Source organism: Schistocerca piceifrons, chromosome 2 (assembly GCF_021461385.2).
Source record: "Schistocerca piceifrons isolate TAMUIC-IGC-003096 chromosome 2, iqSchPice1.1, whole genome shotgun sequence".
Taxonomy (NCBI): domain Eukaryota; kingdom Metazoa; phylum Arthropoda; class Insecta; order Orthoptera; family Acrididae; genus Schistocerca; species Schistocerca piceifrons.
In genome coordinates, this window is record NC_060139.1 from 401,167,734 (window position 1) to 401,184,272 (window position 16,539).

General features: G+C 39.5%; 1 protein-coding gene across 1 annotated transcript in view; it reads right to left on the minus strand.

The window, feature by feature from the left end:
• LOC124775053 (serine/threonine-protein kinase ATR) overlaps nucleotides 1–16,539 on the minus strand; it is a 354,997-nt gene that overhangs the window by 239,592 nt on the left and 98,866 nt on the right. Inside the window, exons 10-11 of the mRNA XM_047249842.1 lie at nucleotides 14,148–14,375; nucleotides 461–723 (exon numbers count right to left, since the gene is read on the minus strand). Coding sequence (XP_047105798.1) covers nucleotides 461–723; nucleotides 14,148–14,375 — 491 coding nt within the window. The remainder of the gene's footprint in view (nucleotides 1–460; nucleotides 724–14,147; nucleotides 14,376–16,539) is intronic.

Here is a 16,539-nt window from a genome sequence, read left to right on the forward strand (position 1 = left end):
AACTCTTCTTAGAGTGACGTAGCTAGAGTTACTGACCCTCTTCTCTACATAAAAATTTGTTTAGTATTTGTAGCATTTACAGTCTTGATGCGAGTTCTAATATCACTGAAAAGATTCTCCGAAATACCTTTTAAAGATTTCAGGGGGCCTAAATGAAATGTAAAAAACTGAGAGTTTGATCTAATTACATTAATCCCATGAGTGATAATGTAGAAGTTCATACTTTGTTAGTATTATCCTCACTACTGCTCATTCCATGGCCTGAAATTTACTTTTTCATTGTCTAAAAAGGAATCACTGTATGCCAGGAGCTCAAAGTATCAGCTTGTTGCTAATCTTTTTATGTTCCTCTGTGATTGTCAGAAAGTTTTTATACAACAACTTTAAAATACCCTTTTTTCATGGGAAATAGAACTAGAATCTTGTTCAGTTTCTACTTGTACGAGAAAAAGATACTAACTAGAAAGGCTTTGTAAATGATCCTGTACATCTCGCAATGGATGACCACTAGGTAACAACTCCATCACAGCTCTCTGTTGCAGCCATGGAGCAGCAAGAATGCCACCCAATGTGCACATACTTTCCTCATCAAATCTCTCAGGAATACGCATTAAGCAGCCTGCCATTTCCACCAGCACTTCAAGTAATTTCTGTGCTTGAACAGATGGACAACTGCGAACAAGCAGTGCAACGTGGACCATGCCATCAACCACAGATTTCAACCTGTAAAACAGAAAACACTTTGAGCATTAACAAAAAAAAAAAAACCCCACAAACATTTATGTTATAAACACTGCAGGCATTACAATGACACATCTTCAAAATGATTATTTACTTATTTATTCATTCATTCTAGTCCACTTACTTGATAACAACAATGGATTTTTCTGTATAAAATTACATTTATATTAATATTTATGAGAATCTACTCCTTTTTCTTTCTCAAACAATCGAAAATCAAGAATGTAATAATGACAACTGCCTTTTTATTTTATGCTTTTCTGTACACTGAAATAGTTTTACAGTGTCTATCATACTGTTTATCCACATCTCTGCCTGTTTCTACTCTACCAATTAGATGGTGAATAATTTCGAGAGAAGCAATATATTATCTGCAAACATATAAAATGTAATGATGAAAAGCAGATATTGTTTCCATGTGACTGGATTAACAGGTACACACAATCATACTTTTTATGGAATCAAGTGTTATCGGTTTTGTGGTGTACACTGTGTCATACAGGATAGGCCAAATAAAAATTTTGTGGTATTAAAATTTGGGCAAATATTCTACACTTCATCAGTATATTTAACTCCAATTAATGTTTTATTCAGTAATGAACATCCATGAAATACCACACTACTGATTATCAGTATATAGGTAGAGGAAGCATATGAAGAGCAGCCATAAAGTTTTAATTGCCACATTGAAAAAATAGTGTTACATAATTAATTTTTTGTCTGTTACCAGATATGTGTCTGCATCACTTGTTCACACTGAAATCCCAGCAACACAGTACCATAGCAGGCTGTTAGGGATACCACAACAAAATGACTTACACCTCATCTCCACTTTTAACAGGATGCACATTTTGTTCTGGTTCCTCTAGCAGAATGCTATAGTACTGTAGTGTGGAGAGTTCACTGTGCAGGAGCAATGAGGACATGTATCTGCTAACAAATAAAAACTTAATTATGTAATTTTATTTTTTTCAATATGATATTTAATGCTACCAACACCAGTCAAAGATGTGGCTAAAGTACTGCAGGAGGGACTGAGCAGTGGTGTGTAAACATGCTGTGTATGGGGAGCTGCTCGAATTTTGGACATGCCTGTGAGCACACTGCATAAATCCTACCATACATCCTTCATTATTAGCCATACAAAATTACACATATTCAGGACTTCCTCCCTGCTGACTTGCCAGCAAGAAAAATATTTGCTCTAGAATTTCTTCGTCGCATGAAAGTGAAAAATGAATGGCCATGGGACATTCTGTGGGCAGGTGAAGCCCATTTCCAAGGACACATCCATAAGCAGAACTGCAGAATGTGGGCACTGGAAAAACCGCATGCACATCAACCAGTACCACTTCATTCTGCAATAACTGCATGGTGTGGATTGACAGCATCATTTATTGAAGAGAGGTATTTTTTCGAAATGAGTCATGCATATCCTGATACCTGTACCATCACTGGTAAGTGCTATGACAGTCTTTTGCGCACCAATGTCATTCCAATCCTTCAACGGCATGGATGTGTGGGTAGGATCATTTTTATGCAATATGGTGCTCCTCCACACATTGCACAGGCAGTGAAGTGGCTGCTGCAGACGTATTTTGGGAATGCTAGAATTGTCAGCCAGAATTTCGCTACAGCTCAGTCGTCCAGATCATGTGATCTTAATCTGTGTGACTCCTGGCTGTGGAGTGCCTAATTACGAATACAGCTGACCTGAGGGTACACACTGCACAACAGATTCTGAACATGACTCCCGAGATACTCTGAGCTGTTGTTGAACATGCTGTACCTTGATTTCAATTTGTGGCAGGAAAAGGTGGACAGCATATTGAATACATCCTGCATCAGTCTCAGGGCAATTTGAAATCAATGTCATTTTGATTTTTGTGCAGTTTTTGGCCCTTGAACGATTAAAAACCAAAGTCATTTTGCTTTTTCTGTGGCTTTTTGCTTCAAGACAAATAAAAATCAATGGCTTTTACTTTTTATGCAGTTTTTGGCCTCAGGACAATGAAAAACCAATCTTTCACATCCAATGTGGTATGACCTAGCCGTGGTGGATGTGCTTATCTAACTAACAGTGACACAAACTGTTGACTGCCGAACTTGTACATCCATGCACACTGAACAGTACAGATGGTGTAACGTGCAACTCAAACCATAGCCATCATATTGCAAATCATCTGTCATTTATCGCTGACCCCGTATCAATTAAGGCGCTTACAGAGCCATTTATTGGTAAAACTTGCATTTAATTTTTGTTCCATGACTTTTCACCCTGTCTCAATAATATGCTATTCAAATTTGACATTATTTTGAGCAGTGGTTCTCTTTCTACAGTGCTTTGAAACTGGAACTTTAATTATGGACAACCTGTATTTGAGATTTCTTGGTGAACTCTTTTCTCTAATAAAACCTTTACATTACTTGCTGTTAAAGTCGACATATTCTCTGTTATATTTTTGCATACATTTCTATAGTATGTCAAAGAATAACCCCATCTGATTTCCTAAAGACTCAGATGGGGCAATCCTTTACAAAGAAACGCAGAAAAGGATAAAGGCAGTGCATCACCAAAATCTGCTTTCCACTATCATTGCATTTTAGTACTACTTTATTTTCAATAGCGGTTCAAAAATCATTATATTTTGCTACAAGAAGAAACGAAGAAAGACCCTACCAACACACACACACACACACACACACACACACACACACACACACACAAAATAATGATCCTTATTGCTTTCCAAGAATCATATCTATTATTAAATTTTAACTTATGCTCCAAAACTAACAGTTAGCCTTGGTACCAGTTGTAAGTTGCCAGTTTATGTGGTTGCCAGGCCCTATGGTTGCCAGAAGAGGTCATCTCGGTGCATCTAGCATGCTCATTACTCACTGTGCATTGAGACAAGATGGTGATAACACAGTAATGAAAGGCGTCTTGCATTGCCCATTTCAATAGGTGCAAGGCAGTTACCACTGTGCAATGTGATTTCAGCTAAGAATACATCATAGTAAGGCCTGCACCTCAAAGCATTTGACAACAGCCCTAGCAGTTTCAAGATTCTGATTGTTTGTGTAACGGAAATAGCATATCTCACTTCTGTGTGCTCATTTAAGGTGAAGAGCGCAATCCATGGGGTTTTGCCCATAGTTCACAAAATTCTATTCATCAGGCCAGTTGAGAGTTAGCCATTCCTCTTTATGTGTCTGATGTGCATTTTGTGCAATTGCTACAAGCCCATCATGACAGTGATGGAACAAGAACGTGTAGAGTTATGCGAATTCTTCTGAGCAGGTAGATGAATCATAACACAGTTTCCTTTCACATCCAATGTTCAGTGATGATGCTATGATCTACTTCAGTGGAAAAGTGATCTGCCACAACGTAAGAAACACAGCAGCTACATACCACAGTTGAGCACAAGAGACCATTTCAAAAATTTCTGGTGTTTTGTAAATTTTCCCAAGAAGATTTGTGGCGTGTTCTTTTTGCAGAAAAGTAGATTAAAGGAGTGAGGCACCTACATATGTCTGAGATGTGAGTTTTTGACAACTGCAAGAACATGCCACAAATTTTATTTTTCAACAGGACCAAGCACCACTACACTGGCACTTGCAGGTAAGAGCAGATCTTAACAAGAAACAGCCTCAGTGCTGGTTTAGCTACAGGGGGTGTGCGAATACTATATTGCACCCTGGCCTCCAAAGTCACCTGGTATCATACAATATGACACACTTTTTTATTTTTTTGGTGTTTTGTGAAAGCTTCCATCTAGGTGCCTCTCCTTCCAACAACTTTGGGACTTTGGAACTGTGATGTCACACAGCAACTTCAGTCAACACGTAGCTTCACAACTGCTTGAAAAAGTAAAGGGGAAATTTAACTACCACCTTAATGTTTGTTGTGTGTTCAATGGAGGGCACACGGAACATTTGTGAAAGATAAATGAAAACTCTGATGCTGAATTAATTGTAAAAATTACCCAAAGGTAGTATGTGGATGCACGTACGAGACATACCACTGCAAAAACATATGGTTCTTTTGAAAATAAAATCTTTGTAGTCCTATGCCAAAGTTAAAATTCGCCCCACATTTCTACCTTCAATCACGTACAAGATATACTACTGGGAAACTGGACGAATCTTTTTGAAACACTCTGTAATACACAACTTTGAACAAACAAACATTAGCTACTGGTATCACAAATTGACATAAATGCTCACCATTCTGTAAAATTTCTTGGGTCCATCTGGATAACACCAACACACAGATGAACTACTTAGAAGCTCATTTCATTTCAGCCTGCAACTTCCTTTTGTGAAAGGCAAAAGAAGGGTTTTTGCTAAATTGAAACAATATTATGAAAAGGATAGTAGCTACACACAACATAGCAGATATGCTAAGTCGCAAATAGGCACAACAAAAAGACTGGCACAAAATCAGCTTTGAGATAGCAAGGTCTTCGTCAATCTATTTCCGACAAAGGCCTTTTTGGTCGAAAACTCATTTTGTAACAGTCTTTTTGTTGTTCCTATCTCCGACACAGCATCTCCACCATATGGTGGGTAGCAGCTGTCCTTTTCATAATACTGTTACATTCCATCCTGGATTTTCCATTCTTTGATTCTGCTTAATTGACATAGCTCTCTGTAGTGCTATGTACAATAAATAAAGAATTTATTCAGAAGAAGTGAGTAGGAAGAATAAATGGTGAAGCAGATGTTATGTCTTGCACAGCAAGACAGAAGTAGTTCGTAAATCCTCAGAACGAGTGCAGAGTACCAACATTAAATGCTGGATGGACATGCCCCAAGTGTCAAGCTAAACAGCAGGGAGATACTCCAAAAGTGCAGCCAAGGACAAACACAAAAGTAAGTCAGTGCAACAGTATAGAGAAATGGCAACATAAAAAAGCAAGCGAGCATACACTGAGTAAAAAATGGATCAAGCTAGTGCTACCTGTGACAGACTCTGGACGTTAAGTAACAGAAAAGGGGAAATTAAATTCCACAGCCACTGGCCAACATATGCAATATTTACACTGCTCAAGGCAGAGCTGCAGATCGCTCCAACTATCACAGCTTACAACTCCTCATCTCACATACCTGCGTCTGGTGGAGATAGCAAATACCTCCACCTTTTAAGAGGCACATAGTGCTAAAAATGCCCAGGTCTCTGCTGGAGTCAGTAAGTCAAGTGACAAGGTGTGACAGTGATCTGTGCCAGGTGTTCTGTACAGGCACTCACTGGAGCGAAGTCAAGGGTCGTGCTGGAGGTGGTGACAGACTGATACTCCACCTGAGGCTGGTAGTCAAGAAGCGATGAGGGTGGGCAGGAATGGGCGGGGGGGGGGGGGGGGGGGGGGGGCGGGCGGGCAGGGAGGGTCAACCTCTGCTAGCTGCTGCAATGATGGAGGGAAGAGCTCCACTTCAATCAGACATCCTTCTGGCTAACAGTTCACCAGGGTGGGGGTTTCACAGAATGAAAATGAAAATTACAGGGCTATCAGGGCATATGCAATGGGAATGTCGGCAAGCACTGCTCAGTGCTTGAAGCGAGGGGTTATCTGTCTCTCATGCCTGAGTGTATGCCATCTGAATAACTGGGATCTGGTGCCTGTAACTCAATGTGACATGGGCGTTGCTGGTTAGCATAGCATGTCGTGCAGTGCTGACCCACTGTCACAATATAAAGTTGCATTGCATCCAGCCTGATGGCCTCAGCTGGACTGCACCTGCTGATTAGAGCTGCTTGGTAAGACGTCAAAAAACTGGACAGGGCATGCTCTCTAATGATCTCCAACACTATTTTCTTCAGTTGCAATTCGAATGTCCTGACCAATCACATGACCTCTTCATTAAATGCTAAATGGAATGGTGATGTGGGTAGGTGCTTAATACAATTTCCATGGCAGAGTGCTCGAAATTCTTCAAACAAAAACTGATGACCATTGTCTGAGACCAGAGTGCACAAAAATGGCAGCCACGGACCAAAATGTATGTTGCAATGTCATGGGGGACAATCTAGCAACATGGTTGTGACCACATGCTGTATAGCTTTGGCACTGCATGCTCAGTGGCAGAATTAATTGCAGGCCAACAGACATGTCACTAGGCCAATGCTTTCATTTGGGACATCCCCCAATGGTATGCATGTAACATCTGCAAAATGTGTTGTTGCAACGACAATGGAAAAGGACCATGACAAATCTGATCTTTTGTAGCTATCAGTAGGACACCATTGACAATGCTGAGCCTTTCGTGAAGATTGAAATACATCCAGAGAGTTGGGTCTGAGCCCACAGGCAAAGGTTCCAGCAATCCTTGCTCAGGAGCAGATCCTCACTCGTAGCTGCTGTAACTTCTCCTGTAGTCAACAGAAATTCGTTTAAGATATCCTGAAAGTTTTGGTCCTGCACTAAACTAATTGCTCTCTGCTTGTCGAAATCAGTGTCAGGACCCACAGGTAAATAAGACATAGTGTCCACAAACGCATGCTGGGAGATGGGGCCAGTAGTGAATGCCATAAGAATAAATACTCAGAAAGAAAGTCAATGCTGTGCTGTTCTGTCCATGAGCTATGACTGGGGACCAAGCAGCAAAATACGCGGATTATGATCTGTACACATGTGAAACTTAAGTGACATACAAGAACACACAAGACTTTTTAACACCATATATGATCACAAGTGCCTCCTCAATCTGCGCAGCTGCTGAAACCTTGAGGCAAACATAACAGGCTGCTCCAAGTCATCAGGATTCCTGGAAGAGAGAACAGCGCCAATGTCATATTGGGATGCATCAGCAGCCAAAGTCAAAGCCTTACCAGGGTTGAATGTAGCCAAACATGGGAACTAAGTAGTGGTGTTACTTCAATTTCTGGAATACTAATTAACATGCCTCTAACCACTCAAATTCACTCCTTTCCTACAAAGCCGATTCAAAGAATGACAAAGATGAGCAGCCAGAGGAACAAACTTTGCATAGTAATTTACCTTCCATTGAAAGGACTGCAACTCCCTAATATTCTTAGGAACTGGCATTTTGTTGATTGCTGCAGCATGCTCTGCCATTGGTATTGTACCATCCTTATTTAACAAATGCCGTAAGTAGCACTGCTCTGTAGGAGCAAAAAAACTTCATTTCTCAGGCTTTCATTCTGGTCCACTGTGTAAAAGTGGCTGACAGACTGAGTGCAAATTGTGCAAATGCTGTTATCTTGTTAAGCCTGAAAACAAAACATCATTCAAATAGTTGGTACAGCAGGAAATACCACTGATAAGTCGATCAAGAAAACATTGGAATATTTTTGGAGCTGAAGCTACCCCATATGGCAACCAGTTACAGTGGTGCATCCCAAAAAGAGTAGTTTGTACTCAAATCCATTGAGGACTCAGTTCCAATGGCAACTGGAAGCAAAAATCTTGGAGATCAATTTTGGAAATATACTGACCGCAGGCCAACTTAGCTGACAACTCTTTGGGACACAGTATGGGATAAACTTCTATTCCATTACGTACATTGATCATGTGCTTAAAATCACCACAAAGTGTAACATTGCCACTGGTATTCTGTATGATTATGACGTGGTCCTCTGGGCTTGACGAAACTGGTGACATTACTTTGTGATTTTGACATCTGGCTCGACAGAACTAACAAACCACAGATAGTTTCAAATGTAATGTGGGCCTCAAAACTGATGGCCCTACCCACATCCTTACCAAAAAGCTGATTGAACAACAGCAGCAGTGCTCCCAAGTTCTCAAACTGCATCTTAAAGACCAGGTTAATCCTACTGACTACTTCAAATCCAAAAATTGAACACACTAGCCTGAAAATATTTTCTGGCAACTGTGAATTTACAACTATAAGCAAGAGTTGGGCTTCCACATTTTTGTATTTGACCACAACTGGTAGTTGTCTCTGCAAGAGAATCTGCTGCCCACTATAAGGTACTATTCGGCACTGAGAAAGCTGTAAGGCGGGAGGTGGAGGGGAGGAGGGGGGCACCCCAGACGATGATAAGAATACAAATTAATTAGACTAAACAAGGCCTTAGTCCACACCCGACTACCTCCAAGTCTACCACAATATGTTGTGGCTGTTGGCCTGCCGACATGTCTGAGGACTCAAGTGTGCTGCCCAGTGACACAGCTCGCCGACATTTTTCACAAACAACCACTAAGTGTCCTGACAAACTGCAAGCGTGACAAGCTGCAAAGAAATAGCTGATACAGCTCTCATCACATAATGAACAGAAATCTGAGCAAGAATGGTTCAATTGCAGGGGTAAGTCCAGCACAATGGAAGTACAATGTTCTGTGCCTGCTGTGAATTCAGTGAAAGAAACATGCAGCACACACCGAGAGTGGTCCAGTACAGCCCCTACCTTTGTAGCATACCTGTGTTGGAATGCCAGTGTACCCATTCTGTTGTTATGCCCATCTGGTCACCTCATAACATAGAATATGTCCAGAGGGCATATACTGGCAGCACACAACATCCTGTTGCAGAGCATGCTGTACAACTTGACAATTTGTCACTTCAGTGCCTGATTCACTTGTGCCATCTGGATTCTTCCCCTCAGAGCTCAGCAGGTGGGAATTGGCCTTACAAACAGTCATGTCCTTGGTTCTCATCACCCATCTGGCCTTAGTTTACATTAATTTCTTCCGTCTCAGCATTTCTTCTCAGTAACTATTCCTTTCTTCAAGCACTTTTAGTTTCCCATATCTTTCATTTTCTGACCTGTCTATTTTTCCCCCATCCTCCACATACAGAGCTTTCCACACTTATTAACTTATCGTCGCTAGGTAATGAAAACCTCGTAACTCCATCTGACAATGAAATCCACATAACTCCATTACCAAATGTAGACAATTATGCCACATAGCCTGTTGAAACCTACCTTCTTCGAGTTGTACGCTGTCGCCATCTAGCAGCAATAATGAAAAACACACATCTCCAACGATATGTAGTTTGTGCTGTAAACCTCGCATCTCCGGTAATCGTCATTGTTAGTGTGCAGGGCGAACATATGCTCCGAGATTAAAATGGGTTTTGATGTGATAGTAACCTATTTGAATGACAGACCTAACACTGCTTTATTGCTACAGGTACGTGTTAGTATTTCTAGGTAATTATGTATTGTATTTTAATATACAGAATTAATAATGACCTCGTTAAATACAATGTTGATTTACGAGTTTTTCATCATGCCTAAAGCAGACTGCACTCGATACATACGAGGTTTTAATTTTAGAACTTAACAGAATCCTATACATTCTACAGTAACTTCTTTGTTTTCAGCTATGGGTAAAAAGAGTAAATTCACTCTTCACTTTATGAAACAAGCCGACAATGGGTCATATCGTACAAAATCACCGGAAGAAGATTCTAGTCAGGTTCCTCCTTGTCCTAAACCAAAAGAAAGAGTAGACCTACAAAATGAAGGTAAGCCGTAGTTTATAGTGTGGTAACTTCAAGTAAAATCCTTGTTTGAAAGTTGAGGTGATTAAATTATTTAAATATTTATATAAATATTATTGATGACATTATTGTTTACACTACAGATAATGCGGAAAAAGAAGCCACTACATAGGCGAATTCCACTTCTGAGTTTGAACGTCTTTTCGAAAACAGCAGCGAGGATGATATCTCCAGTGGCAGTAGCGATGTGTATGATCCAGGTAAAAACAAAAATGACCATAGCAGTAACAACAGTACGGAAGACGACGATGACGAAGTTGATGTGGGAGTAAAAAGTACTAAGCAGCGCCATGAAAGGAAAAGAAATCTATCACTTCAAAGTTTGCAGAAAGAAAAACGTATGAGAGGACAGGATTATTTAGGAATGCAAAAAGATGAGTTTGGCAAAAAGAGACCAACAATGAGCAGGAGAAGGAGGGAAATGAAACCACGATGTTCTTGTAAACATTCTTCCTTAAATTGGAACAGGGATTGCAAGGATATTACAGAAGAGCAGAGACAGGTAATTTTTCATCATTTCTGGCAGGATATGTCTTGGGGTGAAAGAAATTTTTTTGTTAGAAGCCATGTCTATTACGTTCCAGTTAAAAGACACAGAAATAATTCAGAATCTAATAAATCTCACCATTCTAACACACTATATTACAATTTTGTAATAGAAGGACAGAGAGAAACTGTCTGCAAGACTATGTTTCTGAATATTTTGTGCTTAGGCGAATGGAGTTTCAGAAAATGGGCATCTAGCGCATCAGGTAGAACACTTGCAGAAGGGCCTCAAATGCAGGAGAGACCAACGAAAGTTTCAGGTGGACGACAATCAGCATCAGATTTTTTTGCAGAGTTGCCGAAACTGGAATCGCATTACTGTCGTCGTTCTTCCACAAAACTCTACTTGGAAACTAATTGGCAGAGTAAATCAGAACTACATAGGGAATATAAGGAATTTTGCAAGAAAAAGAGGACAAATCCCAGCAGCTTAGAAACAGTTCCGCAAGTTATTCGATGAAAATAATCTTAACTTATTTTCGTCTAAAAAGGACCAGTGCGATTTTTGTTGTTCTCACCAGACAGGCAATCTCTCAGACAATGAATACTCTTTGCATATGGCCCGAAAAACTGAGGCAAGGGAAGCGAAAAATAGTGATAAATTAGGACCAGCTAGAGTGTTCACTATGGACCTTCAAGCACTTCTGCTTTCTCCCAGACTAAAAGCATCTGCACTGTGCTATAAAAGCAAACTAAAGGTCCACAACTTTACCACTTATGATTTAAAAAGTAATGATGGTTATTGTTACCTTCGACACGAGAGTGAAGGTGGACTAACAGCTTAGGAATTTGCCAGTATACTTGTGCATTTTATAGAAACGAATGTCCAAAATGATTCAGAAGCTATTTTCTATAGCGACAGATGCACGTACCAGAGTCGAAACTCAGTCATGAGTAATGCACTGGCTCATCTCGCCAATCAGAAAGGCATTACAATAGAGCAAAAATTTCTGGAGAAAGGTCACACTCAAATGGCGTGTGATTCTATGCACTCCACCATAGGAAGGAGGTTAAAAAACAGACACATTTATACTCCTGCTGGCTATGTAGAAGTTTGTACTACCGCAAGACAAAGTCATAGACTTTATGTTGTCAATTATTTGGACCACACGTTTTTCAAGTCCCATGATAAACTCTCGTTGTATTTGTCTATTCGGCCAGGATCCAAAATTGGGGATCCAACAGTGACTGATATCCGGTGTCTCAAGTATGATCTCTCCGGAAAAATGGAATATAAATTGAAATTCAGCGATACTTGGGAAACATTCCAAGAACGATGTCACACATATCCAGCTCATTTACAGCGCCCCCTCTCTACAGTTCACCACTAAAGATCAGTGCAGAAAAGTTAATGCATTTGCAACAACTAAAGCTGGTCCTTCCTAAGGATGTGCATTCATTTTATGACACACTGCCTCACATTTGTAATGAGAGAACATGTCCGTGCCTAAAAAAAATGCAGCCAAAAATAAACTTGTTTACAGTCACCTATGACTGTGATTGTGATGGCAGCAGCAATAGTAACAATAATAAATGTTAATAAACTGCACAATTGTTTACAGTAATAAAAGTTTAATTAAAGTTAACAACATTGCTTCTATGTTTTTTACACACTGTCATTTATTAACATTCAGATTCCAATATTTTGATCAATGTGAAATTATTCATTTCACTTTATATCTGCAACGATGTATCCTTACAGATATTTCATAATACACAAATAATGCAAAGTTTAGCTAAGTATGTATTTTTTAAAACAAATTAAACATTCATTCATTTCAGTTCTTAACCGTGCACTCATTACATGCCTCTTATCACCATTACTGCCAAAAAAAATAACTGTGAAAACCTTGTAACTCCAAAAACCGGCAGACAATTTGAAGTGCATAATAAAGTCTTATGTACCAATGACTGGATCCATATTGTGTAGCAGAAACCACTACATTTAACTAATCAGGTCCCCATTTGATTTCAATAATTAGTTTTTTGTTTCTCCTGTAAAATTTGACCAATTTGAGTTACGAGTTTTTCATTGCCTAGCGACATTATGATGTTTTGTCAGTAATCTCTTTCTTGCTTATTCCTCTTCCTTCCACCTTTACGTTCTACAGTTTTCAAATCTTGTCTGGTACAGTCCCCAACAATTAGTCTTTCTTTCTCATCCCATCCAGTAAGTCTCCCCTGATCTGGGGTACTGGGTGCCTTTTCTGAACTCTCCCCATTTCCTAAAACTCACCAATCCTTTCCCTTCATTCACTCTTCCTTTCCCTTCAATCCTTCTGCTAGAAGGAACCACTGGTTGTGAAAGCTTGCACTTTTACTTAACTTTTATACAAGTTTTCTCCTTCCACCACTTGGTGAGCAGTAATACCAACCATAATACTAACTTCTTACTTCAATGTAGCAGAGTTTTATCACTGTCGTCAGCCACCATCATTCAAAAATTGATTAATGTCCAGTACAGGAGATAGGATGCAGATGTTTTAAGTTATGGCTAACAATGACTTTTGACTAGCAAATTAAATAAGTTGAAAGCTTTAATCAAGTGCACTTTTTTTTAACATTCTATGATACATTGCCAAGTATTTCACCTCCATTCCCAGGAGGACTGATTTACCGCTAACATACATTGACAGTTGAGTTTGACTTTATAAGAAATTGTACTCATTTTTTAGCAGTTAAAGCTTGGTTTTCAACCAATTTTCAGCATGTGCTACAACAAATATCAAACACAGGTACCATAGAAAAGAGAGGAGATACATATACAAGTAGAGGACGTAGAGAAAGCCCTTCCAGCCTGTCATTAGCAGATGCTCCACATTCTCAACAGCAGAAATACATGTAAGAAAATATCTTCCTTACTAAGGAGATATCAGGAACGAACACATGTCTAACATATAATTGACAGTCTTACACCATTTCACTGGATGTTTTTATCTTACAGGAACTTGTCATAATGTAACCACTTCTTCGAAGAGTATTTGACGATATCTCGCTTCATCTTCCCCCCCCCCCCCCCCCAAACCCACCTAGAAAGATCACAAAAGCAGGAGCACAATCCGTGTAAACAGAATCATTCCATCATCTGCTTGGAGAGGCACCAGGACTCCATCAGTGTCAATACAAGGATAAGGTAGAATGAGAGGATAGATGAGAAAGCCTCTGTCCGAAATACGCATGGGCATAATCTGTGTCTGTGTAAGATTCTGACTAATAGCAGAGAATACCAAATATTTATTTCTTTTTTTATGTTTCATTGATTTATGTACTGATGCAAGACGTAACTCATAAATTATTTTTTATAGCCTAAGCATTTTTTCTGTAATATAAAAGTGAAGAACCATATTTACTAGGCCACCCACCTTTCTCCATAGAAAATAATCTCTCCAACATCCAAGTAGATGCCATGTAAGTGTTCGCCCACCTCTGCAGCACATGCTGTAATAATGTGAGCAAATTTAAGATGCACAACAGCATTTAAAGTCTGTGAATCTGTAACTAGATGTTCCTCCTCACATAAATCCTTCAGAGTTGACTCCAGACGCTTAAGCAGTGATGACCACGTTCTGCTTCCCATTGCAGCTAATATCCTGTCAAAACAACAATAAATGAAGACCCAGAATTCAACTTCTGCATCAGCTGGAATAACTAAATAAATCACGAATAATGCAAGTTCTTTCTATTATGCAAAAAGATATTATATAATACAGGAAACACATTCAACTGCATGCAATGAAACTAAAATAGAAAGTCACACACATTAACGTAGATGGCTACAGCTGGGATGGAGAGGCAGGAAGAGGATGGAATAGGAATGTGGCACTGGTAAGACAGGCCTGGTGCTAGCAGTGGAAGTTCCATGGAGCACACAATGAAGTGGCCGAGTTGATAGAGAGGGAGAGACTGCAGGTATAGCAGATGGAGAGGAAGATTGTGGAAAGGAGAGTGCGAGTATATAAAGAGCGAAACAGGAGGTACAGATACAGAGATGCAGGTGGGTGTGGGTCAGGGGCTAACGGTATCTGAGGCCAGGAGTTTTCTTCGACTCCAGCCCTCCTCGTCTCACCTGTTATCAATCTTTGCCAAAAGAACATAGAATACTGGGATTATAGTCATTAATGTAACTGGTCACTGTAAATTGATACACATTACATATCATAGAAAATTATTCCATCAATATCAAATATAAAGCTATGATTTTCTAATTTTTCTTTTAGCCATGACTAGTTCAGTAATTTATCTAGTGAACACTTCAGTTCTTCCACATATTGCACACAAAATTCAGATTCCACACAAACTAAACTTAATTTTAAGTTTTCCTTTATCAAAACACACGAGTTTTATTTCACTTATCCTCAAACCTTTACTAGCAAGAATCTTCACCTTACTCTCTAATGATGCTAAGTAGGCACCAAAATTATTTTTCAGGGTAAATTTACAACTGGCATTTCATTTCACACCAGAATTCATCTTAGTTCTAAGTCTCTCTCTCTCTCTCTCTCTCTCTCTCTCTCTCTCTCTCTCTCTCTCTCGCTCTCTCTCGAAAGCAAGCCTATCACCTAAACTTTGAGTTCTGCCCTTTAACACATCCAGTTCACCTTTCAACTGTGGAACTGCCTAATGCTTACAGTTATTACATCTTCCACAATTCAGATCCTTTTATTCAGCTCACGTTCTTCCTTAAATCTCCATTCTGCCCTCTCCTCTGACTGCTCCATACAGCCATTTAATGGTGCATCCAGTTGGTTCAACGGTTCTGCTTTTTCATCTCAACCGCTTCTTCACTGACAGTAACCATTTTTCAATTTATACCTGACATTTCTTCCCTGAACCACTTGATCCTTTCAGATCCAGCAGACATTTAAAACATTCTACAATAATATTTCGTGGTCATTTACTACAGGCAGTCAGTGTGGAGCTGTAAGGCTGGGAGAAGCCTCTGCCACCCAGCGGAGTTGCCACTGGTTCATGAATACAATTGAATACAGCAGATAGCAGAGGCTGCTGATCATTTATGAGTGCTTGCTATGGTTCATAGGTGTGAGGAAAGACGAAAACAGTGTCAAAACTGCAAGGGAGTAACATAAAGAAGAAGGAGACATGGGAGATAATGGAAGGCTGGAGAAGCGGAGGTAGGTGGCTCTCAAGCAGCAGCAACTTGAAAATTACATTTTCAGAGTTTACTGCATTTATCAACTCAAGATACATGCCATGCACACACAAATATTATGACTAAGGAAACTCAGTTTGAAAATATCAAATCTAATTTAAGGCATTTTTCATAAACCCAGGCGTTACACAGCATATTCCGTAATGTCTGTTATTCACAATCTTTCCACATGAACCTACAGTACGCAGGACTTTTTTCGGGTAGACTGAAGTGTGATTGAACTGACCTGTTGACAATAACTTGTTTGTCACAGTTCATAACAGATTTTCATCCCACTGAGATGGCTGTGAACAACATAAAATGAGGTTACATTGGAAATAAGTATAACTAGTGTTCCAAGTGGAACAAGTGTCACAGGCAAAAAACAATATGAGAAGAGGAAGCTTTCTCTAAAACTTTCTAAAACTGTCCAGCAGATCATCTCTCTAGCACACAAGAAGGAATGGGAACATCTGAAATAAAATTCAAGTAATGCATACAAAGAAATGTTGTTACTTTCATTAATGCAATATTTTCTGAGATTAAGAATATTCTTCACATGCTTACAAACTGTTGCTCATAATCAAAACACTATAGGAAGTAGA